This window comes from Myotis brandtii, unplaced genomic scaffold, assembly GCF_000412655.1.
Source record: "Myotis brandtii unplaced genomic scaffold, ASM41265v1 scaffold187, whole genome shotgun sequence".
NCBI lineage: Eukaryota > Metazoa > Chordata > Mammalia > Chiroptera > Vespertilionidae > Myotis > Myotis brandtii.
Window position 1 is genome coordinate 3,103,275 of NW_005356944.1, and position 27,426 is coordinate 3,130,700.

The following is a 27,426-nucleotide window of genomic DNA, read 5'->3' on the forward strand; positions in this document are numbered from 1 at the left end:
GCTGGTAATAATATTTTTAAGGGTCAGGTGCCAATGCCCTTGAAAGTTAAGGACGCTTTGATTTTGTTTATGCATGCTACTGGCTGCAATGCTCTAGAATGTAAAAGACTATTCCTGCATTTAAATAATCAGGAGATAATGTGATTTCATGCCCATGATCATAAGGTGGTTAAAAGAATGGAAAAGCTGAACATCTTACTTAATACTTTACCTTTCGCACGTGTAACACTCGCAGAACTCATTATTTTCTCCAAAAAACCCATCTCCATAATAACAAGAAATTTCTTCTCCAGGTTCAATATCTCTCAGAGCCTTCACACATGCTGTATCTCGACCAGTTGACACAAACTGAAATAAAATGAACTTATTAAGAAATTCATACCTAAAGCAAAAACTAAATACTTGAGATAAAAAGTTTTTATGCTTACCTTACAGTTAGGTCTGCAATCTGAAAAATGTCCAAAAATAAAGTCAATTAACTGTTGATAAGATCTGAAACACGAACAATTACAGAAATCTGAAATAAGCTTTCCATGTAATTTTACAATCTTTGATAGAAATGTATGTCTTCAGTTAAACTACAGAAATATTTACTTTAATAACTTGGGGCGGGGGGGGGGGGAATCATATTCTTAACCCTACTTTAAAGGAAGATAAGGTCTTACTCAGATTGCTATGCCATTCTAATTTTGAGCAGTACCACCCAACATTAGTGCTGATACCTGAGAAATAGCGCTTACCATGGTTTATAAATGCGGCAGGGCCGAGCCAGAGCTGAGCACAGTTTTTCCTTGTGGAATACATGACACTGAAGTCGTTCTCTCCGTGTCTAAGTAGCATGTTCTCCTCAATTTCTGAAAGTTCGGCAATACAACCCACCAGTAATTCTATTTTGTCATTTCGTTTCCTATTTAAAATATGCGATGTTAAAAATTACTAGTAATTATAAATAAGGTGGCTTCTTTTATTAAAACAAGCCTGTCCAATAAATATCCAAGTATTGAGAAGACCCAGCTCTGCATATTTTAGCTGACTCGCTTGGATCCCCACCAGGAAGCCCCAGAATCTTTGCCATGGTTACTTGTGCAGCTGCCCTATTCCTACCAGAGGCTGGAGAGTCCTCCAGGACAGAACTGTGTACCTATCCATGTTTCTGAACACCCTGCAGCACCTAGCATAGTGCTTTGCAAGCAGAAAGGACTCAAATCCCTGCTGCACGGAATTCAACTTGCTGACACTGGATGAAGGAGACATAGATGAGTGTGGGAATGAGCTATGAGGACCCAGAATTGGGATGCTATCCTCTAAAGCAGCGCCATCCCACAGAGAGCAATGCAAGCCAAGCACAGAATCTTCAAGTTTCTAACAGCCACTTTAAGAAAGTAGAAACCCGTGAAATTACTTTTAGCAATGTATTTTAATCCAATATACCCCAAATACTATTTCAGCAGGTCATCAGTTTAAGAAATATTAATGAAAAATTTAATTTAATATGAAATCTGGCATGTGTATCACATTTACAGCACTTCTCAATTCCGACTTGCCACATTTCAAGAGCTCAAGAGCCACATGTGGTTGGAGGCTACTGTACTGACAGCGCAGCTCTAGGACTGAGATCTCAAACCTCCACACCCATTGACACCATAGGGAGCCATGGGAGCTGGCAAGCAGGTATATTATCCCAAGATAAACAAGATGCGCGCGCGCACACACACACACACACACACACACACACACACACACACACATCGAGCCTGAGAGTAATGCTCTCTGCCCTCCAATTTCAGGCACTTGACCCTAAATTTCTACTATAAAATATATTAGGGTGGTATATGAAAGGGACTACATGTTTCTTTTGGGGAGAAAAGGTAGGGAACAGGCATCAGAGGAAAGAAGATATAATACACACTCTCCCTTTTCCATATGGCTGTTACCGCTCAAATGGAGCTCAATGTTACTACTTGTATTTCAGCTGTATATATATATTTTTAAAGCAGGCAATGTGCTAAGAAGTTTCCACCTGTCAACTTCCTAGGATCATGAAGGCGTCATACCCAACTTTTCTTCTAAGCCAGTAAAGGACCAACTCCGGAAGCCAGTCTGTCCAACCTTGGCCTCCCTAACCTTTCAGTAGCCCCGTCATTGAGCAAGGAACCCAGATTTAACCAAAAGAGAACAAAACACCCTTCAGCTTAGACATAGAATCTGGTCAACTCAGACTTCTAATTCTAAACAACAAAGATGGGAATAAGGAGCCTAGAATAGGCCCCAGTTGCTGGGCCAAGGCACTGGCCCTGCACTGGCTCCTCTAGGTGAGCTCTGGTTTCATCCCTTCCACGACTTCCTTAGCACTTGAACAGTAATTTCAGAGAGAACTTTAAATAAAATTACTTTATGGGTTTATACTAGTACAATAGTTACCACTCTTTCGTTGCAACTATTTTGGCTCCATTTTGTTCTGATGAGTATCTATTACAAGGCAGTATTTCAAATCCACTATCAGTTGCAAACATTCTCAAGTAAATGAACACCTAAAAAAGAAAAAAATTGACATTAACATTATAGAAAATTGTTTGTCCTGCTAGACTTTCATAGAATTATAAAAGCAAACCACTAACAACAATATAAAAATGTTGCACTTTTAAAATCCTTTGTTGATATTTTAACATTTCACATATTTGAGTACCTAATGGCTTGGCCATATTACTCTAAAAGCTCACAACAAATTTCACTTCTAGATGACAAAGTTTTCTCTTTGGATAGTCAAAGGATCCTATATGTTATTAGATCTTCATACGATTAGTTTCACAAAAAATTGATTTCAAGTTTTCACCAAAATTTAGGCTTTAGTTTCCTTTACTCTTATCCAAACATATAAACAGTATTCATCTTATTAATAAACCTACATGTTCCTTGAATAATTTCTCCTGCATTTTGTTCTTGTTGAGAAAATAGTGTCGCGCCCATTCGCCTGAAGTCAAACATTTGAAGGCTTTCTCCAAGTGCTCATCTTTCTTAAAACGTTCAATTACTTCCTTCAGCTCTTCTTGCCTTCCTTTAATAGGCCGAAATCTGAACAAAATCAAAATGATAACTTTAATTATCTGCCATCACTCGTGGGCCACTGTTAAGAGATACTGAGAAAGAGATAGTAACCTAAAAACTGCGAGACAGAACAAAAGAGAACAATCAATAATCTTTATAATTACTACTCAAGTAATATTAACCACCATGAAACATAACTTCTCTGTCTTCAAAATGCATTTTAATATTGTTATTTCACTGTTATCTCATTAACTGAGAAGTGACCAGATGACTCAAGTTAATGCTCTCTGATTCAGGCTTATTCCAGTCTGAAGGTACAAAATGAAAGACCTACAATAGAGCTCATCTAATTGTGGGTTAGAATGACAATTTTTAAAAACATGCAGAATCAAGCCAGAAGAGTGCCAGGCAATGAGCTTCAGAAGAATGACGAAGCAAACAAAATTATGCCGCTAACAAAACATTCTTTACGTACAGTTAGAAAAACCCCAAACCAAGTACCCTAGTGAGTCCTGAAATACACCTTGATGTTCCAACACCATGTCAATTAATCTTTCACAACTGCATTCAGAGAGCAAAAAGAGGGCAAAAGTACAACTGCTGTATGGTGATGTAAGGAAAAACAGTTGGCATAGCATTATAAAAGGCTTCTATTCTAAAATTAGCTGTAATGACTTCAGTATATTACATTTCTAGTCATAAAATAACACATGATACAATCATAGTCCAAATAAAATTAAGTTTACAAGTCCCTCATTCTAAAGTTGTGTTCTCAATAAAACATGTACTACAATTAAAGGTACTTGGATCTTAATTTTAAAATGTCACCCTGGCAGGTGTGGCTCTGTTGGTTGAATGTCATTCAGTACTCTGAAAGGTTACTGGTTCAATTCCCAGTTGGGGCACATGCCCAGGTTGTGGGTTCAAACCCCCCCCCCCATTGGGGTGTGTGCAGGAGGCAACCGATCGGTATTTCTCACATCAATGTTTCTCTCTCTCCCTTTCTCTCTCTCTAAAAATCAATATTTAAATATTTTAAAAATGTCTTTTCATGTCAATTTCATTTGGCTTATTTTCCCAAATAAAGTTAAAAAAATCCAACCAAAAAAAGGAATTACAGACTGCTATTCAAATAGAATACATTAAGAAAAAAAAATATTAATGGCCAAGGAGTAAAAGAATTTGAACTATGCACCTTAACTATAACAATTAAAATTGTGCACCTCATAAACCTGAAAATGCTAAAACTGAGACAAGATCTAGGAAAGGAAGCACTCAACCAGGATTCTTTCTAGATGAGCCATCATAAATGTAGTCACAACATTTCAGTAAAATTTTAAGCCACAATATTTCACCAAGGCTTATTTATTAAGTGCTGTGTACACACAGGTTTTATGGTGAAATACAGAAGTGACAGACAGGCCACTGCTCTTACATGGAAAATTTATCCAGGACTAAAAGACATACACATGCATCAACAGTTAAGCAAAGTGGCGATAGGCAAAAGCAGGTTACTATGGCACAACTACACTATAGCACTTTAAAGTATGGAAATCATAACTGAAGTGAAGATATGTATGGGCAATGAGAAGTGTGAATTCAGCTTTCCAGAATAGGCAGGAAAGAATCAAAGGAGGGCAGGCAAAGTGGGAGGGAATTTAAGCAGAGCATCTTAAGGCTACATTCAAAGAGATGAACAGGGACTGAGGGAATCAGCTGGGCAACAACAGTAAAGGAAAGAACAGGAAGAGAGAAGGCATGAGGTTGAGAACAGGCATAACACTACTGATGACAGGACTTCTGATACATTAATGCATGCTGACCCCTCCAGGAACTTACTAGCTTCAGACTCTAGCTTCGGCAAGCTCTCACAACTACTAAGCAGAACCATCTGAGAGAGTTCAAACATATCCCAGAGACGTCATATAGAGAAATGGACGTCAAATTTTATTTTCCCTGTTCTATTAGCATACCCACTCTGACAGATAGATGGGTGGAAATCCTTTAAACAATTCAGAATGTGTTTAACTAGGATTGTCAAAATAATCTAAAGATTTGCAGAATTGTGAAAGTCTGCAAACTTCCATCCAGTTATAATATTAAATGACTTGTAGACATCACAAGTGATTTTTGTCAAGATCGGGTTTCTTAAACCATTCTTGCTGCAAACCTACACTAGGAGTGTTTGCACATGAAGGACAGATAAGATAACCAAGCAGCTGTTACTAAGGCATGCCACTTCACACAATACAAAATATGAAATGTTAGGAAATGGATAACCCATGATTTATGCAGAGAACAGAAAAGCCAATACTAGTACTTCACTCTGAGCAAATACAATGTAAAATCCATGACATTAATGCTACAAACAACAGAGAAAGAACCCAGAAATATTGTTATGTCCAACATGGAATTGACTAGTGGTGACACCCTACTTAAAATAATTGCATGGCTCAACACATTAGCAAGCAAGTCAGAGTCAGGGCTAAATTCACCTAAGGCTTTAAGGACACAACAGACAAGTAAGTTGCAGCCCTGGAACGGACACTGGCTATTCCTATGGGCTTGCTAAGTGCACTCCACTTCCTGAAACCTGTAGCTTCCTACCTAAAAATGCCCTTCAGCTATCGTAATTTTGTTTACTCTTTGTTCACGATGCCAATTTATATGCTAAAACCAACACAAAATAATCTACTCTTGATTTAGCTATATTCTGCTTTCCACGTTTCCTGTGCTGACTTTTGTTTCTGCTTTCCTGAATCAAACACAAGCAAAACTGTTACTTGCCAATAGCAAGAACCTCCGTTTCACTTAAAATATAATTTACCATCAAACTTCCTGTCACAGTTGGCTGACATAGGCGTGAAATGATAGTGAGGCAAAGAGACAGCTGTTTTCAATAATCCTACAAATAGACATTAAAATCACCAGGCTGACAGTTCAAGTCAAATCCCAGTATAACAAATACTGAAGGAGAAATAAAAATTACTTAATAGCCTAAGATTGTTACAACTATTAGGACCAGGCAATCAGCAATGAAATAATTAAAATAATTTTCTATTATTGAGTAGAAAGATACCCTCTGCCCTCTCCTTCATCACAATCGCTATAAAGCTCCCATACACATTGCACAAAGCTCTCCTTACACCATGGTTCTTAAAGCTAGAAGAAAATGTAGACTATCTAAAACAGCCTTCTTATTCCATAAGTGAGGAAAATAGGCCCCTGAGGGCTAATTAAGGGAAGCCTTTCTCAGCCTGCTCTTATGTGGACTCAGAGGGCCCTCTCATGTTGTTTCACATACAATAGGATTTGACCTGTGTCTGCCATGGAACACCAGCCCAGAGCCCAGCCAGCAACAGAGCTGGCTGGTATTCTAGCAATACAGTGAAAGGTACTATATACTTTTAAATTTGGTATTTGGGGGTGAAGTGGGGTGGCAGTGGGGAAACAGGTATCTGGATTTCCAAATCAATATGCCCCTCCTCCCTCTCTAACACAAAAATTGCTACTTTAAATAAACCAAACATTTCTTTTCGTCTTCCCACATCTCTGATGAATGGCTGCTATAAGAAAAAAAGTCATTTACAATCATTATTAATAAAAGGGGCAGAAAAAAACATGAATTCACACTCCCACACACCTGTTCCCCACTCTTTCCAGAGACTGACTTCCCAGGTTTTCTTGCTATTTGGTTTTTCTGTATCCAAACCCAAGAGAGCACTGTGGCAATGAAGAAAGGTTGTAGATTTGTGTTAGCTGTACTACTGTCCCTTCCATAGCATGTACAACCAAGAGCTGACTGGAGGAGGGGGAAGAAGAGGAGGACAGAAAAAAGGGGAGCAAGGGAAGGAGAGAGGAAAAGAGAGAAAAATGCTCAAATATTTAAGATATAAAATAAGAAACCACGAGGCAACAGTGTGAACACATTTCCCCTTTGAAGAAAGTTTAACTGCAAACTGACAGCGCGCAGGTGCCGAGGAGGAGGAGGAGGCAGGCCAGAGCCACAGCTCTTCGTTCCTTCTTCACCTGAAAATAAATAACAACCAGAGACATACCTGGCTGAGCTTTGCACTCAGTGCTCAGCTAATCCCAGGGAGTGACTCCTGATCTTTTGATGAAAGATTTCTCTTAAAATTACCCTGTTGTGGAGTACAAGTGATTTTTTTTAAATACAACTATGACTAAGACCAAACTATTTTAAAAGGTTTGCAACATGTTCCAAAACTCATGTTTATGCTAACACCTCCATTATTTAACATCAAAGAACATCATAAGGCTGTGACAGGTTAGCGGGCATCTTATTATTGTTTGTAATGCACTCTACCTACCTCACAGGGTTGTTGTGAGGAAAACTGTCAGATTTTGAAAAATGCCTTGAGCTCCTCGAAGGAAAGGCGCTATATAAATGCAAAAACAAACAACAACAATAAAAAACTATTTGTACAACCTGTACTTGTAATCTCTAAGCAGATTCACAATATTAGCTGTTGCAAAAATCCTTAAAACACTGGTATTCCAGTCTCAGCATGATAAAAGCCAGATTCTAAAATTCTTTCTTCCCATAGAACATCGTTTTACATTATACCGAGTTAGAAGATCTAAGAATTTCTTTATGCTTTCTAGTCAAGCACTTAATTTCAAAGTGACACTTAACATGATTTATAAATTCATATCCAACAGTGGATATAAATAATCAAATACATAAAGTAAAATAAAATTATATAATTACAGTAGAAGGATGAGTAAGGACTATACAGACTGCAGATCAGAAAAATTCCAAAGAAAAAGTGACTCGTGCATTTCTTTTTTTCTTTTTTTCGTGCATTTCTTTATAACATTATTTCCTGCTCAGCTCACTTCCAAGTCGCCCACTCCTCAGGACACTGTCCGATCTCTGGGTTCTACAGTCTCCACAAGGGGCATGACTGGAAGCACCTGTACCAGCTTTACTGTATCTGTCTCCCCACTTTGATCTTTTGAAAATCAGAGGTATTACTAACAACTCTATTTTCCAGCTAAAATGAAGAATTTAATTTTCATAATTGATAAGTCAACTAAATCTAAATATTTTCCAATAAATTGAAATTACTATTTTGTTTATACTATTTCTAGGAATTCATGCTGTAACTCTGACTTGCTTATGAGTAAATATAGGGGTATATTAAGATGAAAGCATGAGCATTCATAATATAGCTAGTTTGGGAAATTTTCAAATCATTAAACATCTACTGTTTCTGAACACAGTACATTGAAAGAAGTTGAAAGGAGGAAAAGGAACATAAGAGGAAATGAAAACTGACAATCAATTACAAATGTATAAACATGAAACAAAGAGACCATTCTATAAGAAACAGACAGCAAGTATTAAAATCCAAGCTCCAAACTTCTCTCTTCCAGTCACTTTGTTTGAACCCCAAAGAGAGAAAAGCCCACAAATTAGTAATTTAAAATATATTTATGGTTTATTCAAATAAAGCACTATAGATTTTCCTTATTTTCTATAAAATGATATCTTTGAACATGACGTGAGTCAACATTCTGGTAAATCCTTGCTCAAAAGATGAGCCAGAGCAGATAGTTTCATATTCAAGTAAGTCCACCAAGATTTAAAGCTTCATTAATAAATTTTCTGTGTATTCCCGTTAAAGTACCTTTGCATCAACTGCTCGAACACAGGCGCTAAGGGTCCCCCCTGCTGCCAAACCAACCCGTCTGCCCAGGGGGAGTAGGACTGTCTACACCATCAATGGCTATTTTAGAAACTGTATGAGAAGAATTAAGTGTTGTACTGAAAAATACATGTTTTCTTCTGCATGTTTAACTTGGTTTAACCAGTTTTTATTTTAGATCCTTCAATTTCTATTCATAAAAAATTTTACATACTGGATACTTTTTAAATTTAGGGGCACTTGGATAAGGTTTTGAGTTTTAATATTTGTGTAGCAATCTTGAACTTTACATTTTAGGACACAGTTTTTAAGTGAGTCCTAGGAAACTACTGGTAAGGAGCTTTTTATCCACTTACATCAAAAGAAGGCGCAGTAGGCCAGGTGCTTTAGGACCTGCTACTCCAAGAGTAGAAATGGAGGCTCTCAGGCCCCACCCCACAGCTATTAAGTCAGCAGCTGCATCTTTTCTTTTTTTTTTTTTATTGTTAAAAGTTTTCCCCAATTGACCCCCCCCCCCAAGCATTCCCACCCCGGATTCCCACCCCAGGCAAGTCCCCACCACCCCAGTGTCTGTGTCCATTGGTTAAACAGCTGCATCTTAATAAGATTCCCCAAGTAACTCTCATAAACTAATTACCAAGGAGGATTTTATAGAAAACTAGAGGCCCAGTGCCTGAAATTCGTGCACTCAGGGGGCGAGGGTCCCTCAGCCTGGCCTGCGCCCTCTTGCAGTCCGGGAGCCCTTGAGGGATGTCTGAATGATGGCTTAGGGAGCTGGCCTAAGCTGGCAGTCAGACATCCTTAGTGCTGCCATGGAGGTAGGAGAGGCCCCCGCCACCCGCTGTGCTCACCAGCCATAAGCTCAGCTCAGAGCTTCTGGCTGAGCAGCGCTCCCTCTGTGGGAGCACACTGACCACCAAGGGGCAGCTCCTGCATTGAGGTCTGCCCCTTGGTGGTCAGTGCGCATCATAGCGACTGGTTGTTCTGCTGTTCAGTCAATTTGCATATTAGCCTTTTATTATATAGGATAGGACAGGAGTTATTTCCTATAGCAGAAGCCAGTAACAGGTAACCCTTCACCCTCTGGAATAGTCAAAGCATGGGGATTCTGAACACACAGATTTTTTTCCTAAGCCACTAAAAATATTTTATAATTTTGATGGAACCCTTTCTAAAATGGTTTATATGCTTCCATATTTCAGTATATAAGGCTTAATGAAGATAATCCCTTTCTTAATGACTCCAGGTCATAATTATGGGCCTTTGCAGTAAAATCCTGAATGTTACTAGACCAGTGATGGCGAACCTATGACACGCATGTCAGAGGTGACACGCGAACTCATTTTTTTGGTTGATTTTTCTTTGTTAAATGGCATTTAAATATACAAAATAAATATCAAAAATATAAGTCTTTGTTTTACTATGGTTGCAAATATCAAAAAATTTCTATATGTGACACAGCACCAGAGTTAAGTTAGGGTTTTTCAAAATGCTGACACGCCGAGCTCAAAAAGTTCGCCATCACTGTACTAGACTGTTACGAGAATCAGTGATTCACATTTCTTAACTCAGGGGAAAAAAAGGCTAAAGGGTGGCTTAAACACTATTAGGATCCTCTGCAAGCATGTCACACTCATGGCCAGCAGGCCACGAGTGTGACATGCTTGCTCTAGAGCAGTGGTTCTCAACCTTCCTAATGCCGTGATCCTTTAATACAGTTCCTCATGTTGTGGTGACCCCCAATTTCATTGTTACAAATTGAACATAATTAAAGCATAGTGATTAATCACAAAAACAGTATGTAATTATATATGTGTTTTCCAATGGTCTTAGGCGAGCCCTGTGAAAGGGTCGTTCGACCCCCAAAGGGGTTGCGACCCACAGGTTGAGAACCGCTGCTCTAGAGAATGGGCACTGGTCTCCTATGTTCACTGGAAAAAAAAAGAGAAATGGACTTAAAATAATGCAAACTAGATTTTACTTGGACACTATGGCATCTTGAGTCTGCTGACTTTCCAGAGGACAGCCAACTGTCTGCCTATTTAGAAAATTTAGATATTTGTCCCTCTGAAGGCAGAAAAACTATTTAAAGAACCTCTCAAGTCTATCCCAGCTTTTCACTTCATTTTACTAAGTAAAGATATATGATGACAGAAAATTACATGAAAATACCAAAGGCACATTTTCACCAGAATTACTTCTTTCTGGGTTTAGAGTGTAATTAATAAATGCATCATACAGTATTTTGTTTTCATTCTAGCGAGGGAGAGTTAAAAGGGAAAAAGATGAACACAGATTTTCCTCCAATCACCTTTACTCACCAATTCCTACCTCATCCTAGCTAATTATCCATGACTATCCACTGGTGATCAAGTCCTTCCAGGGTTGGTCACTGACACTGGAGCTACTGAACACCAGTATAGGGTGACTGAGGTAAGAGTGAGAGGTGGCCCAGAACTTGTTCTACATTCTAAATCCCTATACTTTTCCATCAGACTTGAAAACCCTTTGCCATGGAAGTTAAAGAGACAGAGAAAACTTGGAAAGCTCTGACTTAGTGTATGGCGGAAGTCAATTACAAAATTATCTAAGAGCCTTTTTGTGGGAGAGAAGGTATTTAAGAGAAGTAAAATATAGAAATTTAAAGGATGACAGATTTCAAGAGTGATGCAGTAATATTTTATGTAGATGACATTTAATACTCAATAAAGCACTTGCACATCTATTATCTGCACACTGAATGTAAGCACGTCTTTAAAAATATTCATGCTTACTAAGTTGAATCTTACTTAGCTGAATGCTTTGCTGCATCTCAAAGATCAAACACAGTGGCAATTATTTAAAAAAAGAAAAGTCTATAATAAAACTATGAAGGAAAAAAAAGGCCGTAATCTACTTTTAGTGGAAAATATACATTTTTAAGGTTGTACAGAATGCCTGTCAGATTTCTTTTCACTAATTAGCATCAACATTTAAAACAGAATAAAGATGCTCCCCCAGCTTTATATTTTAGTAATATCCTGAGTTAAATAAGAACACAGAATTAAAACTGACAAGATTCTCAGAAGCTTTTGTTGCTTTTCATGGCTCACATATAGAAAATCTTTCTGTAACAAAGTAGTTTCCTTTAATGTCGTTTAAATTTTTGACTGAAAGTAAAAATCTATTTTCTTTCTTTCCATCTATTTTCTTAAATTCAACATCATCTGTGTCATTCAGGATAAAGACTTAAAATTACCTAGTATTCATTTTGTGTGTCTGAAAACCTAAATAGGGATCAAGAACCAAACTGGTTGCTAGGTCATCATTTTCACAGAGTTCCTTGGCGGACATTCCAGAAGATGGTACATATCGACTCTGTCCTTCGAATCCTGAGTTACCATTACCTGCAAAAAGAAAAAGAAAAGTAACTCAAATTGAAAATGACTAAAGTCTACCTTAAAAACCTTTGCCCATTCAAGCTAGTAATCAAGAACTAAAATTATTTCAATCAATTTTAATAATGGAGATTGGAGTACTATTTGCATAAACATAAAGGCAAATGCAATACACTAAAACCCAATTATTGAAAGTATTTCGATTACATATAACACCAGGTTTCCCAAGAAGAGCGTCTGTGAGCATCTTGGGCTCAGATGCCTTGCCCCTCCAAGGAAGAGCTGAGAAATGGGAAGGTGGAGGTTCATTGAGGCAGCAAGAGAGCATCATAAAGGGCCACTACAGACAGGGCTGGGGTGAGGAAACAGGATGAACGAACACCAGACACTCTGCAGTAAGTGCCAGAAGGGGAGAGCTTGATTTTAAGTACCCAAAGGAGTCCCGTGTAGCTACCTCCAGCTTCCTGCTTTCAGATGGATGAGTGATTATTATTTCCACTTGGCTGGGAACAGGCCCAAAGGTTAAGCAATTTACTTGCCTAAGATTACAAAGCTAGGTAGTAGAGGTGGGGAAAGGAGAAAAGAGAGAATGATAGGCCTATTTCTAACTAACCTGTCTGAAAAAATGTTGACTGAAAAATAGGGAAGATGAAAGAAATATATATGTGATGGAAGTCATTGGGTTTAGTTGTGGAAGAAAAACATTGTAAAGAAAGGAAAGGAAGGCCAAATTTGTATATATCAGTTTCATCAGTGCTCATTTCAGTACGCCATTGATAGTCTTATCAGCAGTCAGTGAAGATACCAGCTGTATGACGTTAAGCCTCTCAAAATTAAGATGTGGAAGAACGAGAGAAACACACAGTGAGAGGTATAACTTCTTTTCATCCACTCTTAAAAAAAAATAAACACTTATATGAAAATCCCTGCCAAAGGATAGGTATATGATTTGCATGTGGGTATGTGAAAAGCTATCAGATCATTTTATTTTCTGTAACAGCTTTATTGATCTATAATACACATACCGTATAATTCACCTATTAAAAGTATACAATTTAATAGTTATTTTTTAATATATTCACATAATTGTATAACTATCACCACAATCAATTTTGGAATATTTCATCACTCCCCAAAATAACCCCCATACCCATTAGCAGTCACTACCTACTTCTCCCTCCCAGCCCCATCAACCACTAATCTAGTTTCTGTTTCTATGGATTTGCATACTTTGAAAATTTCATATAGCTAGAATCATACAATATGTGGTCTTTGCGACTGGCTTTTTTCAATTAGCACAATGTTTTCAAGGTTCATCCATGTTGTACCATGCATCAGTACTTCATTCTTTTTTATGCCTAAATAATATTCCACTGTATCGATATAGCACATTTTGTTTATTCATTAGTTGATGGACATTTGGGCTGTTTCCACTTTTGGCTATTATGAGTAATGTCTCTATGAACAATCATATGAAAGTTTTGTGTGTACATATGTTATCCCAATTCTCTTAGGTACATCCCTAAGAATGGAATTGCTTAGGTCATATGGTAACTCCATGTTTAACCTTTAGAGGAACTGCCAGACTGTTTTTCAAAGTGGATGCACCATTTTACATTTCCAACAGTAGTGTATGAGGGTTCTAAGTTCTCCACATCATCACCAACACTTGTTATTATCTATCCTTTTGATTCTAGTTTTTCTGGTTGTTGTATCTTATGGTTCTAATTTGCATTTTCCTGATGACTAAGAGTCCTTTTTTTCAAGATTTAGTTTTTCTGGGTCCCTTAAATTTCCTAAGAATTTTAGTATCAGCTTGTCAATTTCTGCAAAGAAGCCAGTTGAGATTTTGATAGGAAATGCATTCAATCCGTAGAGTTTCTGGGGCTAAATCCCTAGTGTGGGGCATGCAGGAGGCGACTGACCAATGATTCTCTCTCATCATCGATGTTTCTCTCTCTCCCCCCCTCTCTCCCTTACTCTCTGAAATCAATAAAAATACATTTTTTTAAAAATTTAAGAGATACCTAATTTACTGAGCAGAGCCAACACCACTGCTATAGTCACTACATTTCTCAATCCCTTCAGGTTCCCATCACATGCTAAGGGGTAAGGAGGTGTCCATGCAGAAGAGAATCCATTACAAAAACAGTGACCTGATCTGACATGGGAAGGTTAAGGGCAGTCTGGGCCCAATGAATAGCATAAACCCCTAAAAGGTAAAAATGAAATGAATCAGAACTAGAGCAATCTAACTGAAACTGCAGAACACTCAGGCTAATTCAATCTACGGGGAGTAGGCAAAGTCCAACACAAACTAAGGCTGTTTAGCAGTGGCTAAATTAACCTTAGGAAAAGTAAGAAATAGAAAAAGTTGTACTCCTTAACATGGTCATACACTTTTGGACAACCTTTGTATAGTTGTCTACTTAGGTTTATGTTTATCCTGGGTTGATTTACTACTTGTAGAAGAACTATGAAACTCTACAATTTCTCACAACTCTCAACAAGTCATTTCATTCTTACCAAGAGGTATAGAGGTAAAAAAGTAACTTAATATCAATAGTGCCTCCAGATACAGGATTGTTCACCCTATATAAATATAAGAAATGGTGACAATTTGTGAAGCTGCCCTAAACTCTACTTATCACGCAAATCAGAGTTAACTTTATTCATATTACTGTAAGTTTTCAAAGACATACATATTTATACTTACATCAAATATAAAAAATACAGCTTGAACTTTTAAGAAATTCAGGTCAGTAGCAGTATTTTAGTACTTTTTATAGAACAGATTAGCCATTTAGGTATAAATTCTACAAAATATAATTTAAAACCATGGATATAAAAGGATGATTGAAGTTATTATATTAAGCATTAAACTGAAGTTGTACACATTTGATGAGAATAAAAACTGATACAACTTTGAAAGAGTAAAATACTATATTGTTAACTATGTGAGAACATAAAGAATTGTTTTGAAAACAACAGAGCACAGAATACATTACAAACTGGAAAGAATTACTGCCCCATATCACAATCAAAAGAGCGACAGTTTGAGTGTGTACATACATCTGCTCGACCTCCTCTCCACTGCGTTTTTGCCAGCCTTCACGGTGTCCTTCCCCGTGTGCTGTAATTTTGATTGATTCTGCTGATGGTCATTAGACAACTTGCCTCCATTTCTCCTGCCATTCACCACCATGTTCTTGGATTCTCCCAACCACTTCATACCCACAGACAGCCTGACCCAGGTGCATTTAGTCACTCTCTTCAAATAGCTTAGAGAATAATTTCAATGTTCTCTCCTAACAGAAACAAAATATGAAAAACAAAACAAAATGGGGAGGTAAATACATAAAAACCATGCTACACAGACTCGTGAGAAAGATACAGAGTATTAAAAGTACTATAGTAATTAATGTTTCCACTCTTTAGACTACCTGGGCTCCAGCCGGTCCTATCATGCTGAGGTCTTCAATGCCCCCAGGCTCTGAAGAGGGACTCATTGGGTCTTGCTCATAGCTTGTGCTTTGAATAGCAACTGGTAAATAGCAAGTGCTCAATAAATGTTTATCCTTCCATTACCATTAAGAATCATCTTTGCTCTTTATTATGATATCTAGGTATAGGTCAATAATCAGCTCAAATCACACATTTTGGTAACATTCTATGAACTCTGTGAGTAAACTACAAAGATATATTTATTATCTCTTGTCTGCAACAGTTTTGTTACATCTTTTTGTCGTTAAAATCAACATTCAAAATATTTAGGGGTATTTTATCAAAGTATTGCCCATCATAAAATGTCTTACTCAGCATTCCTTTACAAAGGCAACAAAAACTTGAGATTATATTTGCTCATATAGAGGTATCTCTCACTATATGAATGCTAACTAGCTGAATTTGGGAACTGAATAATTTGGACAGTGAGGGATACCTGTAATTTTAAGGACCTTTGGAAGTGAGGGTATAATAGATTGTTTGTTGGTAATGGAATGAGAAAAAGGATGTCCATGACATCACCTCATTATGGAAATATGCTTTTAGTGTAAGTCAAACTAAAAGGCTCTAGGATAAGAAAGTGCAAAACATAAACAGGATGACACTCCAACCAACTGAACCACCCCACAAGAACTAGAAAGAATTAAGAGATGAAATAGCTAGTCATCTCTCCACAGAGGATCCGTAAGTCCCATCCCATCAGATTCCCACTCAGAGACAAAAAGCCGAAACCTGAAATGAGCCCCAGCAATTTGTTTTAATATGCCCCCCAGGTGATTCTGATCCAAGCTCCAGTGTGAAAACTGTTCTAAGTTCCTTATCCATTCAATTGATCAGTTGTTAAGGCAAAGGACAGATGCCAACATTTTAAGGAAAATTGTGGAATAAAACATTTTAATTGGAGGAAATTGTACCTATCAACTTAATCCCCCCCCCGCCCCCGAAAATTAGGAAAAGTTCACCAATAAATCATTCTAGTAGCACACTTCAGCCCAGTTCATGGAATGTAGACTGATATCCACTCTAACTTATACATAATTTCAGCCAAATGTGGGTTAATGATCCAAACTGGAACAAATTCATAACTTCAAGTATGAGAGTGCTTGTGTCTGGATATATTCTAGCAGAGACTCCAATACTCTTCACTCGTCCAGAAAACGACAGCTCATTAAGGTAAAAGACTAATGAATACCTGGTGAAAGCAGTTCTAGTAAAGCTATCAGAAATTTGGGGGCTATTTATAATGTTTTGGCTCAAGATGAGTATAAACAATAAAAACTCTTTATATACAATAAAAATAATTATCAGGTCATCGTTTGTTCTGCCCCATGAGTGTGGAATTTGTTCTTGTTGGCATGTTCTTCCCTGTAAGATTACAGTGGGAGGAAAGAACACTTATGTATCAGAGGTGGAGATGGAATTTCAAAAACTAACAGTCAATACGGAGGCAGACTGTGGAGAAACAGGCTGCAGACATCAGATGGCAAGTAAAACCTAGAGGCTTCGTGGCTACATGGAGGTCCCCCTCCTAACATAAGCAGGGGTGCGTCTCTCTGGCCTAGAACACAGCTGGCTCACATGGAAAGGCCACCATGGTCTTTGGCTTGGTTGACAGTACCTAGCTAACTGGCCACTGACTATATTTAGAAGTTAAAATTACCTCAAATTTATCCCAAAATTGGCAGAAAAAAAGATTTCCAGAAATGAGTACTGACCACTTCTTAAATGGCATAACAGCTACAAATCTTTGTTCTGATCTCAAAATATAAAAATGCCAGGGAAATTACTAGACACCTACGATATTCCAGACACTGTTCCAATCACTGAGGATACAGCAAAGAACAAAACAAGGTTTCGGCCCTCATTTGTGCTTATATTCTAAAGAAGAAAGCCCCGGGAAATAACAAATTCACAAATAAATGCCAGCACTGGGAGACAACAAAGCGGTTTCTAAGCAGCAGGAAGTGTTTTGGGTGGCGCAGGGGCCTGATGGGAAAGCTGGGCAGCAGTGGGGAGAGTGAGAGGCAAAGGGCACGGATGAAGCTGAGGAAGAGCATCTGAGGACCAGCACAGAGCCAGGGTGGCGGGGGCAGAGAAAGGGGCAGGAGGAAGGTCAGAGAGGCTGCCAGAAGAAACATCATGCAACTGAGGGCTCAAAGCCTGCTGAGACTTGGACACTGACTCTCAGTGAGGCGCAAAGCAGAGCAGCGACATGATTCAACTTACAGTCGTAAAGGCCCCTGCTAGCTACTTGCTATGTGGAGAGCTCACAATGAATGCTTTTAAAAAAGAAGTTCTTGCCGAAACCGGTTTGGCTCAGTGGATAGAGCATCGGCCTGCGGACTGAAAGGTCCCAGGTTCGATTCCGGTCAAGGGCATATACCTGGGTTGCGGGCACATCCCCAGTGGGAGATGTGCAGGAGGCGTTCGATTCCGGTCAAGGGCATGTACCTGGGTTGCGGGCACATCCCCAGTAGGAGATGTGCAGGAGGCAGCTGATCGATGTTTCTCTCTCATCGATGTTTCTAACTCTCTATCTCTCTCCCTTCCTCTCTGTAAAGAATCAATAAAATAAAATATTAAAAAAAAAAAGAAGTTCTAATGAAGCTATTAATAATCTGTGGGGCAAGAGAGAAAACACCAGTTAAGAGACTACTGCACTACAGCAGAGGAGAGATCCTGGTGGCTTGCAGCAGCAGAGGTGGTGACAGGTGGTTAGTTTCAGGATCTTTCCTGAAGGTTTTGCTGGTAGATGGGATTTGCTAACAGCCTCCGTGTGGAAGAATGAAGTTAATATTTATGACGGTGACAAAGATGACAGGGAAATCAGGTTTGGGCAGGGGTCAGAGTGCAGGAGTTTGCTTTTGGTAACATCTGAGATACCCATTAGGGACCAAGTGGAGATGATGAGAGGCAGCTGGACACCAGGGCCTGGCGTGCAGGTTGGATAATTAAACCTGGTGTCAGTACAGTACTAATACTATTTCAAGTCAGAGGATGGAATGAAATCACCTGGGAAGTAAGTCTAGATCAGTGGTTCTCAACCTTCCTAATGCCGCGACCCTTTAATACAGTTCCTCATGTTGTGGTGACCCCCAACCATAAAATTATTTTCGTTGCTACTTCATAACTGTAATTTTGCTACTGTTATGAATTGTAATGTAAATATCTGATATGCAGGATGTATTTTCATTGTTACAAATTGAACATAATTAAAGCATAGTGATTAATCACAAAAACAATATGTAATTATATGTGTTTTCCGATGGTCTTAGGCGACCCCTGTGAAAGGGTCGTTTGACCCCCCAAAGGGGTCGCGACCCACAGGTTGGCAACCCACAGGTTGAGAACCGCTGGTCTAGATAAAAGAAACCTAAGGACTGAGGGGGCACCCTAGCATTTAAGGATCAACATGAGAAAACAGCAGCAGCACAGGACAGTGAAAGGAGCAACTAGTGAGGAGGGAGGAGAAGCCAGAGCAAAGCAGGGATCAGCACTTCAGGAGGGAGCAGCCATGCTGGGCACAGGCCGCCAGGCTCCGAAGGCAAATCCCTCCTTTATGAGAGTTGAAACTCACAGACAGGATGGTCTACTCACCATCTGTGAGCCTCTTTCAGAAATAGAGAACTTCTAAAATAGACATCATGTCTCAAAACATAGGCTCGTGGGAACAGAATTGGATAGCAGAGGGGAAATAAGGAATAAAAAGAGCCCTAAAATCTTATGTCATCTGTTTCAAATAAGAGAAAAAGAGTAGAAATTTCACATTCAGAAAAGATATATGTAAATTAAATTCAAAGGGTAGGAGAAGAGGGGGATAGGTTAATTTGATAACAGTATGTCCTGAGAGAGTTTATAAGGATCTTTTATATAAAAAACACTGAGCCCAGCCAGTGTGGCTCAGTTGGTTGAGCAATGCCCCAAGCACCAGGAGGAGGTCACTAGTTCAGTTCACAGTCAGGGTACATGCCCAGGTTGTGGACTCAATCCCCAGGAGGGGACGTGCAGGAAGTAACCTATCCATGTGTCTGTCTGTCTCTCTCTCTCTCTCTCTCTCTCTCTCTCTCTCTCTCTCTCCCTTCCCTACTTTAAAATCAATAAACAAAACCGTTTTTAACCGAATAGATGTAGATGAGTACATCGCCAATTCTCTGGACTGGCATAATAAAAATTCTCTGGTAATGGGGTGGAATCCCTGAGAGTATAGTGCAAGTTTCGCTCCCTCTACTTTTATGAGTTCACAAGAACGATCAGGTTCTCTTAAGGAAATCAGTGTGACTGCCCGGCATGGGAAGCTCACCTGACACTAAGCCAACAGGAAAGGAAGGTTCACCTGACAAATTTCACTGCACCAACGTGTGGGGAGGAAGCACATGCTCCAGATTCTAGTACCAACCATAAACAAAAGGCAGACTACTTATGGCAATACAAAACATACTGGAAAAGTGCTAAAATAAGATTGCATTTAAAGAGGAAAGTAGTTAAAGAATTATGTAGAGTTGTATTTAAAGAGAAAACGTCTAATCATGTAAATACCACTGCAGGGAAAACCGCGTGCACACCACATCACCCCTATCCCAAATCAACAACAGAATAGCTATCTTTGAGGGAATGGGATTAACATTAAAAATCACACCCACCCCCAAAATGTTTATAGTAAACCTATTTATGAATAATTGGGAAAAATTACTGATACTTGAAAATGTTTCAAAAGAAAGCACAGAATTGTTTCATAAAAAATGTGTCTGGTTCATGTGAAGTGCCCACTCTATTCCCAGCAGTGATGGGCCAACAGATGCCAACACCGTGATCACTCCTACTGTCCCCTATGACACAGAGGGTTAGAAACGTTAGTGACTTCCGAGTTAACTGTTCATGCCCAATTAATTTGAGAACTGTGGTTCCAATCCTTTTTTACTTAAAGCTTTTGGACAGGAGTTTTGATGAATGTTCTAAACACAAACCAGGATTTTTAAAAATCTGTTAGAAAAATAAAAACACTGATTCTGAATAACTAGCAAGAATTTTAACATAACCCAGCCGGTGTTGCTCAGTGGTTGAGCAGAGGCCCATGAACCAGGAGGTCACGGTTCAATTCCCAGTCAGAGCACCTGCTCCAGTTGTGGACTCGATCCCCAGCGTGGGAAGTGTAGGAGGCAGCCAATTAATGACTCTCTTTCATCATTGATGCTTCTATCTCTTTCTCCCTCTCCCTTCCTCTCTGAAATCAATAAAAATACATATTTTTTAAAAATGAGAGAAAGCACTATCCAAAGAGAAAACAAGTAACACACACCAAAAGAACAAAAGCGTCCACACTGGACCAGGAGTGAGGCCACTCTGGCGAGTATCATTTCCAACAACATCCCACTGGTTAAGTGAGCCTTGTGAAAATTACATGCAATAGCAAGACTAAAGTATTTGGGCCAAAACCAGTTTGGCTCAGTGGATAGAGCGTCGGCCTGCGGACTGAAAGGTCCCAGGTTCGATTCCGGTCAAGGGCATGTACCTGGGTTGCGGGCACATCCCCAGTAGGAGATGTGCAGGAGGCAGCTGATCAATGTTTCTAACTATCTCTCTCCCTTCCTCTCTGTAAAAAATCAATAAAAAAAAATATATTAAAGTATTCGGAATTGTTAAGAACCATTATTAACAGAATTTACCTAGCCCACGGCTACGGGATCTTGCAGATCCAGCCCAGCTAATATTCCAGACACAGCCTGGTTTACATCCCTCTAGAGCAGTGGCTCTCAACCTTCTGGCCCTTTAAATACAATTCCTCATGTGTGACCCAACCATAAAATTATTTTCGTTGCTACTTCATAACTGTAATGTTGCTACTGTTATGAATCGTAATGTAAATATCTGATATGCAGGATGGTCTTAGACGACCCCTGTGAAAGGGTCATTCGACCACCAAAGGGGTCGCGACCCACAGGTTGAGAACCACTGCTGTAGAGTGCTAGGCATTTTCCCAGCACTGGCCTTTATACTTGGGATACTGCCAACCTGACAACCAGTCCTACCTCCAGCCCACCGCCTGCCTTGTTACATGCTTTAACATTTCTCCTTCATGGTGCTTGTTACAACTGTACTCACTCCTTTATGCAATTACTTGATGACACTGTCTTCCCCACTGCACTATAAACTACTGAGGTATACTTTCATATCACTGGAACCTAGCACAGGCCCAACACACTATAGGTCCATTCACAACCCCCTTTTTAGTCTTAAACCTAACTGCCAACATATAAGCCCAAGTAGTTATTAGTTCTTTCCCTCAAATCTAAAATTACAAAAGGACCCTACAACATATCAAAGAATTCCACATTGTCTTTATCAATGGTTACTCCAAATCCATCTGCAATAATATATATCCAAGGTTCCATGGAATCCTCTAGTAATAACCCACATGATAGTACCAATATAGGAAGCCCTGCAAAGCTATCAGGAGCATTTGTGATCAATACCCTCTCATAAGACTACAGTGCAGTAAAATAGGGCAATTGTTCAGTTGCTAATTCATTAGAAAACTACAATGAATTCATGATAGCACCTGTAACCTTAAAACTTGCTCCTATAAATATTGTGGTCAGAAATAAACGTCATTTGAGAATTTAGGTGACTTGTCGGAGTTCAGCTAGTGCTATGAAAGAGAAACCTTGGGGAATTCTGTTTTTCTGAATTCACAATTAAGCCTTCACTTAAAGCAGAGCTGTTGCCGTAAGACTGGAGGTATCGTGCAAACTCAATGATGATTGGGTATCTAGCACCAAACTCCAGAGCAAAAACAGGTTTTTATAGGTACCTATAAAATAATTACTTATCATGTTATTATTAAAAGTTTCTCTTCTGCCTTCTTTTGCCAGCTGTTGTAGTCAAACTGATATGCATTTTGCTTTAGCCAATTTAATAGCTTTCACAGGCAGCTCAGGTGGTGAAGCCCCATTGGGACAAGCAAGAGATGGCCTGTTTCAGAGCAGTTTCCCATAATGATGCTCCACCCACCACCCTTTTAGGATGCCTAGAGGACAGCATCACTCACTATGCTAAACTGGTTGCAATAACTGCTCTAAAGAACATTGTAGTAGCCCTAGCTGGTTTGACTCAGTGGATAGAGTGTTGACCTGCGGACTGAAGGGTCCCAGGTTCATTTCCAATTCAAGGGCACATGCCTGGGTTGCGGGCTCAATCCCCAGTAGGGGGCGTGCAGGAGGCAGCTGATCAATGATTCTCTCTCATCATTGATGTTTCTATTTTTCTCTCCCTCTCCATTCCTCTCTGAAATCAATAAAAATATATTTTAAAAAAAATACTGTAGTCGGCTGGAAAATGATCCCCAAAGATATCAAACTGGCAAATGTTCATTTATAAGAAAAAGGGTCTTTAGAAATGTAATTAAATTATGGATTTTGAGATGGAAGAGATTATCTGAGTGAGCCCTAAATGCCACCACACACACAAGAGGAGAGGCAAAGATTAGAGTGATGTGGCCACGAGCAAGGGGATGCCACAGTCGCCAGAAGCTGGGAGAGAGGCAAGGAGCAAATTCTCCTAGAGCCTTTGGGTGGAGCCCTACCCATACCTTCATTTTGTCCCAGTGAAACTGATGGTGAATGTCTGCCTTCCAGAACTGAGAGGGAATACGTTTGTTGTTTTAAGCCACCAAGTTTGCAATCATGTTACAGCACTCACAGGAAACTAATAGAGACCACGAAAAAGTAAACCAAAGTAAAAATGCTTTACAGTTAACAGACTTCAAAAACACACAAAATTCCAATGTATCACGGAAAAAAAGATGTTAAACACCTTTAAAAAGTTGTTTTAGATACACTTTCAAAAAGTCATTTCCCCTCTTCAACTGGAAGTGTGAAACAAAGCTATAGATAGAGCTACAGTGGAGTTTGGAGCTAAAGTCTCAATCCCACATGTAATTAAATTACTCACGAACTGTGCGTAAGCCCAGTTAACCAAGACCTTCCTTAGAAATACTGGGATGGAACATGTTTATGTTTATATGAAATTAACAATAAAAATGAAAACTAAAACTACTAGAATTTTTCATTTAGAACTTTATTTTTTAAATTGATGAGAGAGAGAGAGAGAGAGATAGAAACATCTATCCATTGTTGCACTTATTTATGTATTCACTAGAAGCCCGAATTCGTGCACGGGTGGGGTCCAGTCGGCTGGTTGGCCCACCCCAATCGGGGCCCTGGCCAGCTGGGGGGAGGGGCCATGGGCAATTGGCCGGCGGGCCCCGCCCCCGACTGGTGTGTGTGGGGGCAATCAGGGGCAGAGCTGGCTGGGGGGAGGGGCTGCGGCCGATGAGGTGGTGGGGCACATTGGGGCCGGAGGGAGGAGCCACAGGTGGTTGGCTGGCCGGCCCTGCCCCTGATCGGGGTGGGGGCCGCTCTGGGGTGGGGCCAGGTGGGGGGAGGGGCTTCAGGAGGTTGACCAGCTGACCCTGCCCCCTATTGGGAGGCAATCAGGGGCAGGGCCAGCCAGGGGGAGGAGCTGCGGGCCGATTGGGGTGATGAGGGCCTATTGGGGGCAAGAGGCTGCAGGAGGTTGGCGGGCCAGCCCCACCCCCTGGTCAGGCAGGTTCACTCGCTGCAGTGGTCGTTCTGGTCGTTACCGTGTTCCAGTAGCTGGCTTTTTATATATATATACTAGACTGGTTGGTTCTTGTATGTGCCCTGACTGGGGATTGAACTTGCAAACCTTGGCATATCAGGATGACCCTCTAACCAACTGAGATACCCAGCCAGGGCTTCAGAAGAATATTTTAAACAGCAAAATATACGCTACTAGTAATTCGGCAATCAGACATTTACAACACAACAGCTGGACATGTAATAAACCCCTCTCTAACAGCATCCTTACAGAAAATATTGCTTCACAGTTCCTTATTTACTCACGTCTGATTATAACACAACAAAGAATTTCACATAAAAATTTGTGTCTCAAATCGCCTTAGTGGGTATTTTTAAAATAAAGGTTTTAGCTGATGTAGATGTTCCAAAACAACCTGCTTGCCCATCTCTCCATATCTGACCCACCTACCTACCTAGTAGGGCCTATGAATAAAATCAAGGATGCTTCCTTTGTTACTGTCTTCTAAGACCTAAACGGCGTTTTACTTTTCTATAAACAGATGCCACCTAATGTCAAAAGCCTGCAAGTACAGCCCTCAGTTCCTCAGGAGCTCTGAGGCAAGTAGAACAAAGAATAATTAATTCTTACTGGGCAAAGACAAAGGTGAGAAAAACTTCCAAAAGGCAATTCTTGGGGTGGGTCTTAAAAGCCAAGACTTCAGGATGTGGACTTTGCGGGGTGCAGAGTGCACAGTGGTTCAGGACATGGCTCTGGGTGGAGTCAAAGTGCCTGGTCCCACCTTGGCTTCCACTAGTTACTCTCAGTGTGAGCAGTGTGACCACGAACAAGTCATTTAACCTCATTAATGCCTAATAATAAAATGAAAATGTAGCCTACCTCCTAAGTTTTTCAAAAGGATTAAATGAGCAGAAATTGCTAATAAAATAAAGTTATCCACAGTCTCTTTTTGAGTAACTACAGCAGAATCAAAGAGGGCCAGGCATGCTGGCCCATTATTCACAAAACCTTAAACAATCAAGTAGAAATTTCCCCTTAACTCCTCACCCTACCAAAACTTCCCCCCCACCCCACCCCCTCCCACACAAAACCACATCACCTCATCCATTAAAAAGTACAAGTTTTCAGGAAAATAACCAAGGGCCAGGGGTGCGACTTGATGCTCCAGAGCTGAGACCAGCTCTGCTTTCCTACTGCTCCTGAACAGGGGGAATGTGACCTCTGGCAACAACGTGAAATTAAAAATTATACCAAACTACAACTCACAATCAACGTTCAGAGGGACTAACGATTTTATTATAGTGGAATTTAGTTTGTTGTGTATCTGGTAAAACATTATTTCTTACTGTAACTCCATTTTTAAAAAAATACCAGTAAATCATAGCCCCTCTATTCATTTGGTACTTCCTATATTCATTTTATCAGTTAATTCTCACACCCTGTAAACCTGTTGTTATTACACAGATGAGAGGTTAGAGAATTTGCTTAACTGTGCTCTAGAAAGGATCCCACTGGTGGAAAAGCATGTGATTGGAGACAGAGAGACCAGTTAGAAAATTAAATGCAACAGGAGCAGTGAGTGGGAAGGGAGAAAGGCGCTGGTGTTTCAAATATAAACTTGGCTAGATATGGAAACAAATTAGATTTAGGTGGTGAGGGACAGAAAGGAATTCCAAATGAGTCAGAAATCTCTAGTTGGGGCAAAAGTTTTAGTTGGGGCGACTGCAAGGTTGCCATTAACACAGAGGAAAAGTTTGCAGGAAAGATGAGAAAGTTTGGATTTGCAAAATTTGAGGAGGGGGCACTAACCAGGTGAAGCTGGCATAGGATGTTAGAACTCAGGAGAGAAGTGGGACTGTGAAAGAGTAACATTAACAAAAAGGACTTTACAGACTACCAAGCATTCCAATATCATTTTAATTCAAAGAATCACAGAATTTCAGAACAAACAGTCTTAGAATAAAAGAAGCAGGCTCAGGGAGAGAAATTACCTACCTAAAGTAATTCCCTTCTTCTGACAACATAATGTGCTACCAATACATAAAACCAAACTTCCTTTTTTTTTTTTTTTTTGAGCTTTATCAGTTAACTGAAAGTGAAAAGGGGAGGAAAGAGAGAAGGGAGTAAAATGAGCACTGGCACTGTGGAGAGACAGGTCTTGCAAAGCAGCATCCCCACTTACACTGTTCAGGGTTATTTGTTGTAAAGTGCCCAGCACAGTGTCCACCACACATGTAAATAACTATCTGCTCAAGACGTGAGTGAAGACCTGAATGCCGTAGGGATGATTTGCAGTCTTGGGCACAACTGAGAGACACCTCTTAAGCACTGGTTTTCTGGGTACTATTTCACAGTACTGCCCTATGATCCAAGGTCTGTGCTGATAGCTTTATGTGTATGTCACTTGCCCACATCACAGTCCCTTAACATGTACAATATATTAAATATATTCATTCACATATAATAAAAAATTAAATTATACAGTAACATAAAAGATACTACTATTATCAGCCCATTTTACAAATGAGAGCAAGCCTTAGAGAATTAGAAAAAATTAAGCCAAGGCTGGGGTTTAGAGACTATACACTCCTGACACCATATAAGCAATACAATCCTGACTCAAAATTTTAAACATAGACAGGTCCTCCAATAATGTCATTTTGTTGTAACCCTGATGAGATGCCTGCCATAGGAGCTTAACTCTTGTTTATATCAATTAACCTATGGTAAACTGGTTTCATTATATGTCATTTTGCTTAAAGTCACACAACCTATCAACGGTGTTACGTGAGGACTTACTATACTTTGCCTCACATTTGAATAAGACCCTAGAACAAAACAGACACGGTTCCTGATTTCACGGAGCTCAGAGAATAATGTGGGAAGAGATAAACAATCTAATAAGCATGAAACTATAAATTCTGGTAAGAGCTTTAAAGGACACAAATAGGGTGCTAAGAGACAGAATAATGTGGGAACAGACTATAGACTGGATGACCAGGGAAAATAAATCAAAAGCATAAATACAGAAACAATCACCTTTTGGGGGTCAAAACATTCCTGGTACCTATTTATATCCAATGAACATAGTTTCTAAGGCCACTGGCTTTGTCTACTAGTAAATCCTCTTGGACCTGAGTGAGGTCTGCTTTTGTTTCTGTTTTAAGGGAGAGGGAGAAGGTTTCCATATGGCCTCTCTAGCCCAAGACTCC

The 27,426-nt window shown here is 39.7% G+C and overlaps 1 protein-coding gene across 4 annotated transcripts in view; it reads right to left on the reverse strand.

Moving 5' to 3' along the window:
- The window catches only part of SUV420H1 (suppressor of variegation 4-20 homolog 1 (Drosophila)), a 31,698-nt gene extending 16,048 nt beyond the window's left edge, over nucleotides 1–15,650 (reverse strand). Inside the window, exons 1-9 of one of the 4 annotated variants that reach the window (XM_005864345.2) lie at nucleotides 15,538–15,648; nucleotides 15,167–15,402; nucleotides 11,956–12,103; nucleotides 7,377–7,445; nucleotides 2,907–3,072; nucleotides 2,422–2,531; nucleotides 741–907; nucleotides 429–448; nucleotides 212–348 (exon numbers count right to left, since the gene is read on the reverse strand). In XM_005864345.2, the coding sequence (XP_005864407.1) occupies nucleotides 212–348; nucleotides 429–448; nucleotides 741–907; nucleotides 2,422–2,531; nucleotides 2,907–3,072; nucleotides 7,377–7,445; nucleotides 11,956–12,103; nucleotides 15,167–15,326 (977 nt within the window). In that variant the 5' untranslated portion in view covers nucleotides 15,327–15,402; nucleotides 15,538–15,648. Of the gene's footprint in view, nucleotides 1–211; nucleotides 349–428; nucleotides 449–740; nucleotides 908–2,421; nucleotides 2,532–2,906; nucleotides 3,073–6,688; nucleotides 7,083–7,103; nucleotides 7,188–7,376; nucleotides 7,446–11,955; nucleotides 12,104–15,166; nucleotides 15,403–15,537 lie in introns of those variants that run through there. The other 3 variants (XM_005864346.2, XM_014538125.1, XM_014538126.1) reach the window with 3 other exon arrangements.
- Between the last annotated feature and the right edge of the window lie 11,776 nt (nucleotides 15,651–27,426).